The 17,423-nt window shown below is 38.9% G+C and overlaps 1 protein-coding gene across 1 annotated transcript in view; it reads left to right on the top strand.

The window, feature by feature from the left end:
* Positions 1–17,423, top strand: part of SYTL5 (synaptotagmin like 5) — a 92,264-nt gene that overhangs the window by 19,751 nt on the left and 55,090 nt on the right. The window contains exon 2 of the mRNA XM_071811996.1: positions 11,712–12,218. Coding sequence (XP_071668097.1) covers positions 12,100–12,218 — 119 coding nt within the window. The 5' untranslated portion in view covers positions 11,712–12,099. The remainder of the gene's footprint in view (positions 1–11,711; positions 12,219–17,423) is intronic.

Here is a 17,423-nt window from a genome sequence, read left to right as displayed (position 1 = left end):
ACGTGAGAAAGCCTGTGATCCTTCTCTTGTAATTGAAGTGTCATGGTAGAGTGTATGTTAGGTAGCCTTTATGTTTAAAAAAGTCAGATCACTAACGGAGACTTGTCAAGGTCACAGGTCTCGTATGGTATTTCTGCAATGCAAATCTGTATCTTCTGCTATGTCCTATGAAGTAATCTTTAGCAGTTATAATATATATGCTTCATTCTAGTTTGGAGCACTTCCAAGGCAGAGATCCTTTGTGCTGCTTTGAACTTCTCCAGCCTTGTGCCTGGCTGCTGCTTGCTAGCCCCTTTGAAGATCGTGCTGCCAAATCTCTACTGCTGCTTTTTGTGCAAACCAGACTGAAGCCAGATGGTCTGTTCAGTGCTGGTAGCTTCAGCTGCGGGCCCTTTTCTCAGGAGAGACGCATTTGGGGCACTGAATGGGCTGTGCTGTGAGGGCAAAGAGTTTTAAAATGGCAAAGAAAACCATGCCAGGTGTTCCCTTCGTTTGATGAACAGTATTTTTGGAGGAATCTGTCACTTTGCTTGTTATACAGTTGTCGTGGTTTAACCCAAGCTAGCAATACAACCATGATAGCCACTCGCTCACTCCCTCCCCTGCACCCCAACAGGGAAGAGAATCAAAAGGGAAGGGAGAAACTTGTATTGAGATAAACACAGTTTAATAAAATAACAAATTACTAATACAGTACTAGTAAATATATATATATATAAAAGTAGAAATAAAAGATACTCAAGGCAATTCCTCATGAACACACTGAGCAGCCAGTCACAGGAAACCACACCTGGTCCCAAAGAGAGAAGAAAGAGGAAAAAGGCAGAAAGGCTCAGATGTCTCTGCAAAATGGCAAAAGGCCAAACAAAACTCCCAATCCAAACTCCCCTGGCTGCACCCCAGAGCAAGCAAGAGCGAGAATGTCCAAAAGAGTGAGAGAGAGAGAGAGAGACCGGAAGGTCTCGACTCTCCTTGAATAATTAGCATGATGCTAATGGGATGGAGTACTCTTATTGATCAGTATGGATGTCAGTCAAGCTCTGCCCCATCTCTGTTCCCCCTTCCTCGATGCTTCATGTCTGTGGGCAGAGCTCAGAATGTCCTTGGCTCTCAGATCAGAGTAATTAAAAACATTAGCTCTGTGTTGGGGTGTTATCTCTTGTTCTCAAACTAAGTTGAAATAATGAGTGTGCTAGCTATGAAAAGGAAAAGTTTCCAAGTACATGAAGAAAATTAACCCATTTTCAGTCAAACCAGCACAACAGCGTATGAAAAATTACGCTGATCCTGTGTATGCTGCTGTCAGGCAGTCTATATAGGCTTTTGCTGAAGTTGCTCATTGGAATTCACTGGGGTCCTAGAAGATCAGACCGCAGGGTGCAGTTTTTTTTTCACCGAGTTCTGGTCCTCAGTCACAGATGATATGCATAGCTGCTCCCCACAGACCTTGTGCTATTACTTTGAGCTGTCTTGAATAGGCATTTATGTTACAATTATCACCTTGGGAAGCAGAGGGAAGCCTTCTGATACTCCTCTGTCTCCTCTGCCCTGCTGAAAGTCATTCTCAGGACTCTTAATACCTGATTCACAGCCCAGGCTTCAGACAGACAGCAGTGTAACCTGTGAAAGTGAGATTGCATTTTCTAACTAGATTTTTGTGAGGTGTGGGTTTGTTTGTGGTTTTTTTTTCCTGCCTGTCACAAGAATTTTGGAAACGGATATGTTTACAAATGCAGACTTCCTAGCCAGGCTCATTTTGAGGTAGACATGCTAGGACAACATACTGATGAATTTCATGGCAAGATTTAAGCAAGCCATTAGTTTTATTTGCTGTTGGTAGGAAAAAAAACCACAACATTGCAGCATTCTATTTAATGAAAAACAAAACAAGGCAACACTCCAAGCTCACCCCATTTTCTGATTAAGTGGTTTATATGCTGTGGTCAGTTTCTGGACCAGTGTCCTTGTGAATTTATACTGCATTTTATACTGCAAATGAGAAGGTAGGATGCATTCTCTCATGTTTTGCATGCCTGCATTTGAGGTCATCATGCTGCATCCCCTTCAGTCAGTAAAGAGAAATGGATGCTACTGTACAAGGACTCCTCTGACCTTTTTAAAAGCTTCTCATGTAGCCGAGGTGAGTCATGCCCTAGAAATGTCTTTTTCTCTCTGTTGCTTTTAGCATAGAGCTGGGATGACTAGGTCAGAATAAATAAGAGAGATCATAGAATAGCATCATAGGATGGTTTAAGTTGGAAGGGACCTTTACAGATCATCTAGTCCAACATCCACCCCTGCCCCCTTGCCTTGGGCAGATGATTCTCCTAAAGATTTTTCACACCTCTATAGAGATAAGTCATATAATGAATTATTATGGTGTGCGTGAAAACAAACATATATTTTCATTAAAAAGCTGCTTTGCTCAATCAAGTAGAAAGAAATTATCAGGTATAGGGGGTAATGAATGCTGCTACACCATACTCTTACTGCAGAAAGCTAAATAAGCACTTAACATCTAGAAGTCTAAAGTAATGGAGGGCTGGATTTTTCTCCTCTTACACCTACATGAACATTTCCTTATTCAAACCATTTGCACGTGAAGTCTGGAGCTCCCTTCTCTGCAAACCCAGAGGGGGTTTCACTGGCTTGCTGGATGCTTTTCCAAATGGCTGCTCTTCGAAGCGCTAGTTCCCTCTGACTCTGTAGCCACACTGCAGTTCCTCAGCAATCTTCCTGGAACTCTCTTGTAAAGCTCAGAGATAATTTCATTTTTCTTCATTCATGAAGAAGGCAAAATCAATGACAGAATTATGTCAAGTAGACTAAACCACAGATTGATAGTAGTGAATTTTTCTGCAAAATGAAATGTTTGATAAAGTCAAGGCACCTGCTCTTAATTCAGCAAATTAGTGAGAATGTTTGAACTTGAAGACTTACAAACAAACTTAGATTTAAATTTTTGAAGAATCCTCATCCATTTCTGTGGAACACACCTTTTGGTGTTTTCTGATGAGAAATTCCTTTGGGGAAAAAAGTCAAGAAAACCTACTGATATTTCAGTCAATTGCTTGCTATATTGAAAAGAAACATGATGAATGTAATCCTCTTGTTTTGTCACATATTTCCTATATTGTGTTAGATAAAGCTTCCTGTAATAGTGCTGCAGTACAGATCTTGCACACAGTTACAGATGGTGGTTGCTGCCCAGAGCAGGCCCAAGTCCCATTGGATAGAAGACAGGGAATTTAAAGAGGATGGAGATAGGTCATGACTAGATTCCAAAGCAGCAGCTGCTGACCAGTGGTGGAAACGATAATGGCTTTAAGGTGTCCTGGGTGTGCTATTTCATTCCTCTCCCATGCATCTTGGTATCAAATGTAATCATGTCATAACGTAATATGTATCAATTTAACTTCTTCTAAACTCACTGTGGTTCATAGTTGTAGGGGTGTACTGTAAGAAATGTGAATGGTCAGAAAGAAGGGTTAGGAAACTTGCCAACATTGTATTTGGTTTATATTTCTAAGAGAACTCAATATCAGGAAGCGATTTCTCTCTCCCACAGGTGATGCCTATTTTAATGTGGGGAAAGGCTGTTATAAATTCTCTACAAGTAAACAGTTGATAAACTTTCTTCAACTTGTTAAATTTCATAACTGTGAGTCTTAGCTAAATTTATAATTTGTCCAGCTATAAAACAAAATGCCTGTAAGATGCATATTAGAACTCATTTTGCAACTGTGTGTAAATCTGCTCTGAACCTTGGTTCAGTCCTTTCAATTTTATCACAGGAAGTATAGAGACGTGTTGGAGAATGGCTTGGAAATGGGGGACATGGATCTGCGGACCGGTTGTACGAGCAGAGCCCATTCTGAAGACTTTAGCACAATTAGTAAGGTTAGGCCGTGGTGGGAACCACTGACTGTTTCAGTAAAATCAGCAAGGTCACTGAGACCTTGGCAGAGCCTCACAAACAGTTTTCAAGAGCACAAGAATGTAGAATAAGCATAGCTAGCAGCTGCAAGTAGGAGGACCATGCAAATGTACTGTTAGAGCTTAAGCCAATTCGTAGGTGACAGGTATGCATAATTATCGTGAACTCTATATGCTATTCGGGCTAATAAATCGAACTATGCTTTATCACTCATATTGGGTTGACCTGCGTGTTCCTCCACCGCTCAAAGAGACGCAGGGAATAACTTAAACATATTAAGGGAAGTTCAGTGCTGAATGAATACTGCCTTCCTATACGCTGTGACTAAGCAGTAAAATTGAGATGACTCAAGCCTTAAGTCATATTTTCGTGAATGACTTAACATTGCACAGATGTTTTTGCTTAACAATAGCAAAACTATTTTTCCTTCCTTCATTCTTTGATTCAAATCTGTTTGGTTTGTTTAATTTTGCAAGCAGATGCACTGAATTTTATTTCCATTATTGCCCTGGGAGGTATCTTTTTTCTGGCTAAATGCTCAGCCAGGTAAGTGAATTGTGTTTACTCAATGATGAGCAAAACAAAAGAAAAAGGTTGCCACCCTGTTGTTTCATTCTTTCCTCTCCTTGCTTGTAAGTACACTAGTGCAATATAGAGAAGATTATTAGATATTTGTTATTCCAAAGCATCACCTATGGGGTTAAATTATCTCATTTAATTGTTTTGTGGGATGTCTGGGGAGCGTGGGCTTGTGTTCACAAGTGAACGCCGTCTGGTGTACTCTCTACTTCTGGTCTGTTTTGCACTTGCTTCCCTCCCTTTCTCCCAGCATAGCACACTCAAAAAGTAGCACGAGGTTGTTGGGGCAGCAACAAAGCTTCGTGCTCCATAGGGAGCTTTTACTGGCATTCCCGGTTGCATGCAGTATGTGACCTAACTGTTTGAGGAGCTGGATAAGCCTAAAGTTCTACAGCAAGGCAAGAGAAAACATAATTTCTGTTTTTAAAAAAATGCTTTTTCATGTTACTTGAAAATTTGTATGAGGGCTGTAAAACAAGTAGAGGGAGACCTGTAGTAGGAGAATGGTGTGATGAATGCTGAGGTTGGCGGTGCTAAGCTTTGTCTTAGCTCTCTTATTAAGAAGTCAGGCATATTAATTTACTTCCTTCTTGCAGAGTAAAGTGGAATAGTTTGTAGACTTAATGAGCTTTAACATTATTGCTTTAGTCTTTAAACACAATTTTGGTTTTGAAATGTTATTACACCAGTGCTAAAAACTAGATGTAGCTCAAAGGCATTGACTGTGGTTGGAGAGAGATCTGCGGTCCTGTAGGTATTTGACAGCTTTGCCAAGACATCACCAGCAACCTGGAATTGTGCCTGACCTAAAAAATTAACTGCTTCTAAATCCATTGTTTTCGTTTAGTGAATCTGAGTTTCTTACTACTATGAAGTCAAACATACTACATAACTTACACAGAATTAGACACAAAAAATTAGAGTTTCAGCCTTTATCTCAGCAATATGTAACTTTTCAGTTTGTGATCTTCCAGCTCTTATATCGAAAGATCTTTGAAGTTTGTTTTTTAGGCAAATAATATGTTAGTTTACTACTTGCTTTGTTATACTGGCTAAAGTTCTCAGCCAGTCTAATCCAAGTGCCATTGAGCAAAATCACTTTCAACAAATTCGGGTTGGTTTTATTTCCTTGCCACTTGACTTCAGTTTCTTGAGTCACTTTTCCTTAGCTTGTAAATGTATTGATTTTGTGTAACGAGCATTTCCTGCTGGCACTTAGTTTGCTTACATGGGTGTGTGCACTCTGCAAACACATCATTGAGAAGTGAAGCTGGTTTTTCTTGCTCCTGTGTATGGCATTCTGCAAGTGGTATGCTTTAGTTAAACCAGGAAGAGAGATGAGTTAGCCAATGCACTTTAAACATGGCAAACTTCATATTTTTAAGGGTTCTTTATATGACAGGAACCTTAGTCTGTCTGTCTGCAATTTTATTAGGCATGATGGTGCCAGTCCTTCCCTCCCTTCTCCAATCATAGGCTTGTATATACAGCCTATGTATACAGAAAAGATAAATGACAACATGGAGCACCTTTTGGTGGCTACCTAGTGATGCTATCTTGGTTTTGAATTTCCTTTTGGATCCCCACATGAGTGAACTTGGGACACATAGCACTGGTGTGTTTTAAGCATTGCATTTATGAAGCGTGTCTCTTTTAATTTGAGTGCCAAAGCTGGGTGCACTGGCTCCAGATTCAGCCTGTTAAATTGTGAATATGAATGCAAATGAATACATAGTGCCAGGGCTGAGCTGGAAGGTGGGAACTGTGGCCTCCTGACACATGTGCCAGAGGCAGCAGTGCCATCGGTCCTGCTCCTGCTGAGTTTTAAACATTGCTTTTATGCTTTATGCAGCTTTGGTTTGGGCAGTGGTTGGTGCCTTTTTGAGAGACAACAAATCTCAGCTTCTCATGTGGTAAAAATCAGTTATAGTCCACACCACCACGCTGCATTTGGCTACTATTGGTAAAAATATCTTTACCAGTATGAAAATACTGTTTGTGCCTGTCCCAGATACACTTGTGTTAGTAAAAATGGGTAGTGCAGACAGCATTCCTCTGTAGGCAAAGATTTTCCCACCAGCAGTAGCTGAAGGCTCTGGCACTCCAGGAACTTGAGGTGATGCTGCGGTTCCCATAGCACAGTAGTGCACATGAAAAATGCTGCCTCTGTTGCTGAGTCACTAAATCGTTCCACATACTGGCTTCTGGCTAAGTAAACATAATGGCTTGGCAGTGGGAGTAATTTCTTGCATCGAGCAATTTGATAATAGCGCCACTGAAGAAAAGACGATAATTCCTCTCTCTTCCTTTCAGCTCTGCCTCTGTTTCCCGGGGGCAGGATGACTCTTCTCCTTCCTGAAGAGATGGGGGAGAGATGATGGGAAAGTGTTTTGGAGCACAGCTGAAGCTGTTGATTTGCTGGGTTCAGGAGGACACATGTGGCAATGACAGTAGTCATTCCTCCTCCTTAACTAGTTCCTTTGCAAGTCCAATGTTAGATCTGTTTTAAGAAATAAATGCTGTCAACAGACTAAATGTAAATTAGTACTAACCCCATCCTATTAGAGGGCTTTGCATTTTTCCTTGTGTCCTAATCTGCATTTTAATGTTCTCCAAATGCTGTTTTGTGAAATCCTCACTCAGTTTAGAATGAAAACAACTAAATTTCCTAACCAGCCACAGGGCTGCTTAATAAAACATCAAAAGGCTGTTAAAAGGATCATTGTCACTTTCTAAAAGCTAGCTGTCTTCTTTTGTTTTTAAACCCTAAACTGGTTCATAATTCAGCTTTTGTCAGCTGATTTATCCTGGACTATGTAGAGAGAGAGCAGAGAGTAGTGCAAGAAGGGAGAAGCACAGATTTTCCTATTAAATCTTAATGTGAAGCCTGGTCTCTAATCATCTGTTCTCTAAAGCAGGGAAGTCTTAAGTGGTAGTCTGTTAAAAACAGTATCTCGTTACTTATTAGTGCCCTTTTACATAGAGCAAACGTTCCAGCGTGTTTTGCTATCACTGTTCCTTTTGTTTAACAGCTATATGTACAACAGAAATGCCCGCCACTTAGCGCAAAAGTTATGGGAGCTAAACCAGATGGTCTCCTGCTGTGGGGGTGGGGGATGTTTGGGTCCCTCTTGTACCAGCACATGGCAGAATGAAGGCAGTGTTGTCAGTTTCAACACAGAATTTGGCTAATCAGGCAGGAGTGCAGTAGGATGCAGGGAAAAGGGCTTTTTTACTAAATCTGCTTCAGGTAGGGTAAAGATACCCACATTATCTTCAGTCCTAAAAGATAGCCTTGCAAGAGTAATGTTATCTAGGAACTGGGAAAACCTGGTTTAAACAAAGTTAACTGCTGCTAGTATTTCAGTTGGGTTGGGGCAGAGAATATCACCTAGGCAGAGGTCATGAGTGCAATGTATTTAGAAAGAATCCTGCCTGAGGAAATACAATCTTCTCTTGAGATATTTGCTGAAGCTTCAGCAACTAGGCAGTGTATGGTTAGTAAATCTACTATTTTTCAGTAGAGTAGCAATTTTGTAGTGCAGAAGAAAATCTGGAAGGTGAGGGGTGTCTGAATCTCAATTAGCTGGTTGGTACACGTATGTTGGATAGCTGGCGGACAGAAAAACTGCCCTATTTCAGCATCAGATATGTTCCTGCAGCCCTGAACACAAAAGCTGTATTGCCAACGGGCTCGGTGTTGTGCTGGAGACTGGGTTCCCCCATCAAAGCAAAACGGGAAATTAGAGTATGCTGGTTTTTAAGACTCTCGTTGGTAGCTTTTGCGTCTGGCTAATACTGAGCATGAGATCATTAAACAGACTGCCATGCCAGCTCTTTAGGATAATATTTTTGCTAACTCATAGGATTTTTTTTTTTTTTTTTAAACCTACATGGAATTGGTTGAACACATAAGCAGGTAAAATTGTATTTTCTTACAGTTGCCAGATCCCACAGTTAAAACCCACAAGATTTTTATCATAAATGGGACTGAAGGACCTATTCTCAGGGATGTTCAGTAAAAAAAGAGAAAGAAAGCAAAAAAAAAAAAAAAAACCATTGTGAATAAAATAAAACTTGAGTTGAATATGGTCTTTCTATAAAGAAGTAGTTTTACTGCAAACATCTTTCATTTAATATGGGTAACATTCATGTAATTTGGGTCTGTCTGGTTGATAAACATCATAATACTCTGCTTTATTCTCTATATTGAAAGCTCTAATGTAGTTTGTGTTGTCTTTACAAAGAAGATTTTAATAATTTCTCTTCAAGATTCACATAGTCCACCTAAAAGGTCAGCTGTCAGCATGAGATACCAGAATTTTGTTGGCTAGACCACTGTCCAGGGAGTCTACTCTGGTGTTTTTAAACCAGTATAATCTGGCATAGAAAGAAATGGTAACTCAGAGATCAGTTGCAACGTCAGGTTTTGCCTGTGGGAAGTAAGAATAATTCTTCCATTTTCTCCTTCGTTAACCTCTTCTTTTGTGCTTCCACTCTCCATGCCTTCAAACCTCTTACGGCCACCTCTGGTGCTGGCCCCTAAAGCCAAACTCTTCCCCACCTATTCCTGAGCACAGGCAGGAGTTGCTGTGACTGCCTGTTGATCTATGGCTCAGAAGGATCCTCAGTCATGTGGGATTTAGATCCTACCTGGTTTCTACCTGCAAGTGTTGCCTCTGCTGCCAATGGTGCATGTTCTGTGGTTTAGGATTTCCTCACTGGTGAAAGCTGTAAGAAACTTACTGGGATGATCTTTCAGCTGGTTTACATCTGGCACAAGAGAGGTGTAGCACTCTCTTAAATTTCAAGTCCATTGAATATGACATTTTGTGATCTCATCATCTTCAATTAATGCTCAGTTGTGCTCAGGAGTCTACATACTTGACCTGATGCTCCTGGTGGCAAGTGAAATAATTGGATTCCCAATTACGGTATGTCACTTTAGTAAATTTGGATTTCATATGTGCCTCCCTGTATTGAGAGAAAAATCTTCCAGGACATTCAAGGATGGGTGATATGCTTAGCCAAACAGAATTTTTGTGACTTTCACATGTCTGATAGGAGTAATAACGTCTTTAGAGTTAAAAGAAAAAAGCTCAGAAAATGTGGCCAGATGTCAAGTTAATATTTTGAAGTGTTTTTTTCTCTTCCCAGAATTCTCAATACTAGAATACGTCTTTTACAAGGTAGAGTGCTCTTGTTAGCTTGCTTGTTGTACCACTGCACCGTTTTTCTGCAAGAATCCTAGTTAACTGTAGTGCATCATCGAGACAATGATGGTGCTCTCAGAGACCCTTTTCAACACTTTTGTTGTCCTAAATTTATAATTGCATTGCTTGTTCTTTCCGCTTAACCTCTTGGTTTTCCATTTTTCAATAAAACTTTGCTTTTTTTCTCAGTTAAAAATAATAACTGCCTGTCAGAGTAACGTTGTGTGTCATCTACGCTACCGCTGCAAGGAAAACGAGTGAACAGAAATTCAGAGCACCTTAAACAGCCAAACAACTGAGATTATTTTCTGACTGCTGAGCTTGGCTCTGAGAGTTTTATGCCGAAGCCCCATTCTCCCTTGCCCGCTGATGTTAGGATCCAGGTGGGATGAAAGTAGTTTTCACCAGGCATTTTGTGAGGCGGTTCAGGAAAGAAGCAAGCTTTCTTGATAGTAACAAAGTATGATTCATATGTTGGATTTCTTCCTTTTGCTTGCAACTAACTTGGCTTTATGGTATTAATAAAAACAGCATTTTCAATAATTTAAAAGTAAACAAAATGGTCCAGTGTTTTTGGTTTTTTTCCTACTAACATAAATGTAGAAAATCAAAGTAAATTTTTTCCATGTGTGTTTTTATTATTTGGCTTTTATATGTTTAAGATAGAAATCTAGTCAGAAGTACTAGTCTGTGATTTGTTTCTCAATTTTCAGTCATAGTAAGCTGATAATTGGCAACCCTGACTTCTGTTTCTGTCTTGCATTGGCTTGTTGTGTACCTTCAGTTTGTATATGACCTTTCTTTCTTACCTGATGTGACACTGATAGTTGAATCTGTATTTGCAGAAACAGTAAGATGTATATTACTGTTTTATTTGGGGGTGGGGGAAGAAAAAAAAAAAAAAAAAATATATAAATACTTATATGCCAGTTGTGTATACTTTATTCCTTTTTATTAATTTGAAAGTTTTAAAGATTAGTTGAAACAGGTTATAAAATATCAGAAAAAAATCTCATGCTTATGAAAGACTAATAGGAGAAAAAATTACTGTTGATCTTAAATTGTGACATTTGTATCCTTTACTGATATTCAGATAACTGGGGGAATGGCATATTTCAAAACTTGTATTTTGAAGTAGTTGGTGAAAAGCAACACAAGAATTTCATCTGATGCCCTTTGCAATAGTATTTGCTTCTTCAGTGTTTGTTAGGAAGAGAAACAGAAGGGTATCTTGCCTTATACCCATAGTTGTCTTAGACTCTGAACAATAGTCCTTCAATTCTCTGTGCTGTTTATCTTTGTCAAATCTTTCCAAACTGTTGAAAGCTAGGGAACCAAAAAAAAAGAAAAAAAAAGAGCACCCAACACACTGAAATTTGTCTTACTTCTGTGTGACTACATTTTAATAAGTCACTCTAAGTTCTTGCAGTCTTTATTGGAGGGGAATGAGCATGTCTAGAAGAGTCATCCTAAATTAAATATCTGCAGTCAGTAGATAAATCCCTCCTTGAAATTTCCTATTTATCTAAATTGACTGTGAAGTGAGTGTAATTGATGACTTGCTGAGATGCAGGTGTATGACTGTTTTGAGGTGAGTCTTACCTTTACTGCTGTCCTCTGAAGCCCTTCCAATTGTTAATTTGTACTTTTCCCTTAAAGTAATCTCAGAAAAATGAGTTGAATCATTCCTCCCCTCCTGCCCCCACGCTTATTACTGTTAGGCTGCAAGTATTACATGGTGAACATAGTCATTTAAATGTATTGCAGTAGGAGGAAAATTGCAGAGCCCTCATGGGAGCATAATAATAAAACACTAGTGAGTAAATAAACAACAACATAGAAAACATGATGTATAAGTAGCCCCTCATAGTCTGCATGGCATTTTTTGGTGACTTTCCAACCGTTACTAGATTAAGCCTTTCTCAAATCAGACTACAATGGTAATGTCAAAATCACCTACACTTGTTTGTTTTGACTTTCAGGTACTTTGAAATTAATATACCCAGCTATTTTGTGGCTCCAAACAACAGTTATGCCAGGAAGCTGATTCTGCAGCTGCTTGTGAATGCAGTCTGGAGGCCTGCGGTGTGCCGGTGAGCGTCGCCCAGGACACGGGTATTCGCTAACCAGGAAAATGACTGGCTTTCTTGAGGAGGAAACCAAGAAGAAACCTTTATTTCTTGCATAGTGAGAAGGAAAATCAATACAATCTTGACACTTGGTTAACTTAAAGGAGCATTTTTCAACATACCTCTTGACTGTGTGGATCTTGCATCTCTGACACAAACGTGCCTTTGGATTTGTGCAAATAAATCATTGGAAGAATTGATTGGGCAAAGCAGTCATTGAAAGAGTGGCTATTGAAGAATCATGACGAAGCACTTGGAGATCATCAATTTGTCATTTTTGTTGGAACATGAAAGGGAAACAATACTGGGAGTATTGAAGAGAGATGAGTATCTGAAAAAAGTTGACGATAAAAGAATAAGGTAACCCTTTTTATTATTGTTTTAAAAAATACAGTCTGTAGCATAGTTATTTTTGTGGTAGCCAGTGAAGATTTTCTGGATGCCTCAGAAGAAGGATGGGTGTTGGTAGGTGGCACAATTAATTATAAGTCAAAGTAAAGTGTATTAAAAAGATAATTGCTTGCTAGTGTGGCCCTCTGTAAACAGAAGATTGTATCTATTGCTTCAAGGCCCAAAAAAAAAGTAATAAAGATAACAAATACAAAAATACACAGCCATAGTTTTTAAATTTCAGAGTCTGAAGATTTTACCTGGTTTGGCTGAATTTTCCCCCTAGGAATAGAAGGCTTTAATAACGTTCTTGAACTTTCTTCCTCTGAGAGGAGCTGCATGCTTTGTGCCTTCGGAGCTGACTGTGGGAGGGGAACTTTGGAAGGTGTTCCAGGGAGAGAAAATAGGTGTCTGCCTGTGTACAGAAGCCCATAAAATATGGGGCAAATGTGAGACAGTGACCTTTTTCTCTCTACAGTACTTACAGAATAGGGAGGAGGAGGGACACTTCATTATTCAAGAGGCTTAGATTTACTAATAAATAAATAAAACTGAAAGTCTTGGGTATGGATCTCAAAAGACACTGATGGAATATGTAAAGCCTCAGGGTATTAATAGAGTCCACATGTTGTTTCCTGAGGGAAAAAAAAAGGTAAAAAATACAAGTTCAGAGAACAATGTGCAGAGGCAGGCTGAGACTCAGCTCTTTTAGGTGACTCAAATTCAGTTAGTTCAGTGAAGTATTGATTCTGCAAAGGTTCGTATGCTTTTCCAGTACGCTGTTGCTGCTTCCTCTCGCTTCTACCCACTGCCCTTTTAAACTTTTATATAGAGCTGGTTCTGAGAAACAGGCTTAGTGTGGATGTATGCAGCACTAAGTGTTGGCAAGGCTGCTGAGTATAATGGATGACAAAGGGAAGATTTCCAGCCTTTGCTGGTTTGTGTCTGCATATTCCAAGGCCAGCCTGCATTGTTCTTCCCTTTGTTTTGCTAAAAAGCTTTTCAGACATTGTGCACTGCAGAGATTCAGCACTTGCTGGGGCTTCTTTTGTGTAAAGTGATTATTTGGAGATCCATGCAGAGTTAGCCACCAGTTTTGAAAGTCTTTCTACCTTGAGAGAACCGAGCCTAAGCACAATGCCCCTATTGGGGCCCATTTAACTGGGGAAATGCAGTGGCTCATCTAAATGGAGTGGGCTAAAACTGATTGCTGCTTTTGCTGCAAGGCTGGAAGGAAAGGTGTTTCTTTATGGTAGTGTGGGCAAATTAATAATTTCATCTCCTTCACAATTTGTCAGATGAAGGAGAAAACAGAACACAAGAAAACAGATGGAGCACTGTTTGTTCCAGGCATTGTGCTCTATTTTGTAGTAGTATAAGCATTTCAGAGTATTTCAGTTTTCTAAGGTGTTGGCCTTGGAAATGTGTGACGTGCCAGTAGTCAGCGATCAAAGGCATCAGTATGAAGTGCAGCACTGTATCAGATCAGCAGTTTCCCAAACCCCCAGAAAGCTTTATCTTCTACTACTGTCATTTCCCAGTCTGAAGTGGAAACCTGAAACTCCTGAGGGTTTGATTTGGTTTGTTGTTGCTTTTTGTTTGTTTGTTTGTTTGGTGGTGGTTGTTGTTGTTGGTTTTTAATATTATGTCTTAAGCCACTTATTGTTCTGCCTTTTTATTTGGCAGCACTGGCAGTCACTCTGCCAAACCTACAGAGTTTGAGAACCCAAAGCACCTCTGGGGGATATGGTTCAGTAAAGCGACAGGTGGCATTGGCACAAATGGAAAGAGCACCCTAAGAAAAGGCTGAAAATGAAGTTAATCTGAAATATAATGCTAATTCAGATAAGTACGATGCAGTGTGGTGCTTATGCATACTTCTAGCACCTGTATATGAACCAATTGGTTTCAGATTCAAAGTGTATTTGGAGAGTTGTCACTGGACCATACTATGCCTGATAATGGTGGAATGTAATCTATAAAAGACTTCCAAGATATACAAACTATGAAGAACTGGGTGGGTAACTTCTTCCTAGGAGGCTTCATAACTTTTCATTCTGAATACAGCTTGGCAAGGATATCTTTAATTATGGTTTATAAGTATACCTCAGAAGAACATTTGTTGTCTTTGGAATTCCATTTGGTGCAATCTGTTATATAATTTATTGAGAGACTTTGCAGAAGAACAAATCCCTTTGTATTTATTTTCAAGGCACTTTTCATTCTGGCAAGATGCTTACTTGTACATTGTACTGAAGAGCTTTTATTAGTCTGTTCCACTCTTTCTGGATCTATCTTGATAATTGTTCTTTCTGTTCCTATTAGTCTTCAAAAGCCATTGTAACTTGAAAACGTCTTTCTATTCCACATGAAAGCAATAGTTAAGTGCAGGAGGATATCCTAATAATAAAATTGTTAAGAGTTATTTTCACTATCACTGCTGATACTTGTGTTCTGGAGTACAGGTGGCTGGTTTTGTATTCTTATTTGATGTACAAATATTTCACATACAAGCAAGAGAAACACAGAAGATAGCAAGTACTCTTTCTGTGGTCTAGTTTTGATGATACAAATAAGTAACCTGCTCAATAAATATTAAGGTTTATGTGCTTAATTTTAAGTGTGTCGCTTGTGTGACTTGAAATTGTCTTTGACTATTGATTTAAAGCTATCAGTAGATTACTTGTGTAAATAACCTACAGTGTTCTAAATGTTGCTCTATGATGCTTTTGATGTTGATTGAATTACCATCGTGATTGTGTCAAATGTGAAGATCATTTGGGTGAAATCCTTAAATAGTGTAGAGCTAAAAAAAAGTCAACTAACTTGACCATTCTGATGGTGACAAAGTAGTTTGGTGTGGGGGTGTTTTGTGGTGTTTTTTTGTTGGGGCTTTTTGTTGTTGTTTTTGTTGTTTTGGGGTTTTTGTTGTTGTTGTTGGTTTGTTTTGTTTTTTTTAATGTGAGTTGCTGGGAGAAACTTGCATCCAGATAATAATAGAATCAGTCAAGACATTCTGAACTGAATGTTTTGGACTGAAACATGTATATTGTTCCTACTTCCCCATCCTTGTACTATTTTTAAATAATTTTGTTCTTTCAGGAACCTTTCTATGCAAACCCATGTCGTATTTAATGTGTGGTGTCATAAGTCATTAAACCAATACCTAATCGAAACAACAATTTGCTGAAAGGGGGATGTATGATGTACCAGGTGTGTTTCATCTGGCTGTTGTTGGTTTATTTATGTTCTGACAGCAGCCCCAGTGCCTCTTCTCCAGCTGTGGTGTTACACAGAACTGGGTCTGGTGGTCATAGCATTTTGCATTTGGAACTAGCTCTTTATCTCAATATTATTATGCTACCACAGGGCAAACTTGCATGGCACACTGCTAATGTACATTGCTTTCTTACCTGGACTGTTTTCCTAGATAGCATTTAAAAGACAAAGTTTTTTATCATTCTTTATGAAGTAAAGCTGTGAATACTTGCTTTTAGCCGTGAAAACATGCTTTTAGAAGAGGAGTTACCAGTGTAATAATTACTGAACTGGAAAACAAAGAAGGAACATGCCAGTTTCTTCCAAGATTAAGGCTTTATTGGGTTATTACTTGAATCATTCCCTCAGCATTTAGGTTACCTGAAGTTGTGTAAGAATTGCAGCAGCCCCAGATCTGTATTGAAAAGGAAAGTTAGCATTCCTGTGTTTTCAGTTAACTAAAATGGCCTTTCTTTATCAGTCTGAAGAGATCCACAGAAGCAATTTAGGGTATTAACTTCATTACAATATAGGATAAACTGTTAGTGTGGATACCACCATGTGGTAACTACAGGCAAATACTTTAGGAAAAAAAATAAGTGTGAGTAATGTGAATGGGAATTGACTTATCTGCTGAGTATGCATTTGACTTGTTTATAAGCACAAAATTATTGCTAGATAGCATAGTACATGGTCTGTTTTGGCAAAGCTGCATATAAATATTTGAAGGAAAGGGTCTTTATATTAAAGCATATTGCTCATCCATACATGTATGGGAAGTTAGGAGGTGGCTTGTCTTGCAGCTATCCCATTTGTCAAATGAATTTAACCCATTGTTATTCTATGAACCAGAGACTTTTCTATCAAATGTAGTTACTATACTGTTGTCAGTAGTCTAAAAGTAGAGGTACCTGTTTTGCTTTCCAGTGGTCTTTGAGAATGAAGATCCTCTGCTGGTGAAAGAATTTCCAGTGATTAATTTTCATACTCTGGGTGAATTTTATTTGATCAAACACTACTAAGAAACAGACAAGAAATTTGCATTTTTTTTTAATCTTAGTTTTTAGTTGAGAGGATGAAGGAGTTACTCAGAAAAAGGTTCAGCTATGGAAGTTTGTCATCATTATAGTATCCACAGTATCCATTTCAGTTCCCATACCTCCTTCTGTTCACTGGACTCCATTCTGCTGTTCATTACACCAGTTTTCTTTTGCAAATTCTTTCTTTGCCTTTTTCTATTTCCTTTCATTGTCACCAGTATACCTCCATCCTCTGATGTTCTTAAGACTTTTTTTATCATACAGATCGGCTACATAGGCAAAATATGAAAATCTGTGCTTATAAAATAAGAGCCTAAAAAAATACTTCAGGTACTCAAATAGCTAGATTTTACAATGCAATAGCCCATCTTTTTGTGAATTGTCAATATTATTTACTGTTACCTTCCACTTATTGTGTCAGACAGTGAAGGGAATCTGGTTGCATTTGAAGGAGGTACTGGGAATCAGTTTGGGGAGGGATTTTCCTTTCTCCCTCAGCCTCCAGAAGTGTGTTGATACAATTTCCTGCACAGAAAATAAATGTATCTAAGTTAGAGCTGCACAGCTTGAGGAAGAGGATGTGGGAACTCATCTGTGCAGGAAACAACCTTCTTAAAAACAGGTGCAATACTGGAGCAATCTCACACATTTAAACTTTCCTGATGAAGTCTTTAATTATAGCTGGTTGAGGCCAGATTTTTTTCTATGGTAATTTTTTATGATCCTTTGAAGTCTGGAAATTTAGAATGGCAAAATGAAGTTAGAAATACCTGGATTCTGCTGCTTTTACATCCTCTCTTAATATGAAAAAAGTTTTTTGAAATGGGGAGAAGGAAGATGCGGGAGACATTTGAAAGTTAAACCAAGGAATCATGTG

The sequence above is a fragment of the Patagioenas fasciata genome, chromosome 1 (genome assembly GCF_037038585.1).
Source record: "Patagioenas fasciata isolate bPatFas1 chromosome 1, bPatFas1.hap1, whole genome shotgun sequence".
Taxonomy (NCBI): domain Eukaryota; kingdom Metazoa; phylum Chordata; class Aves; order Columbiformes; family Columbidae; genus Patagioenas; species Patagioenas fasciata.
The sequence above is the reverse complement of the archived record's forward strand: the minus strand, read 5'-3'. Positions and strand labels throughout refer to the sequence as shown.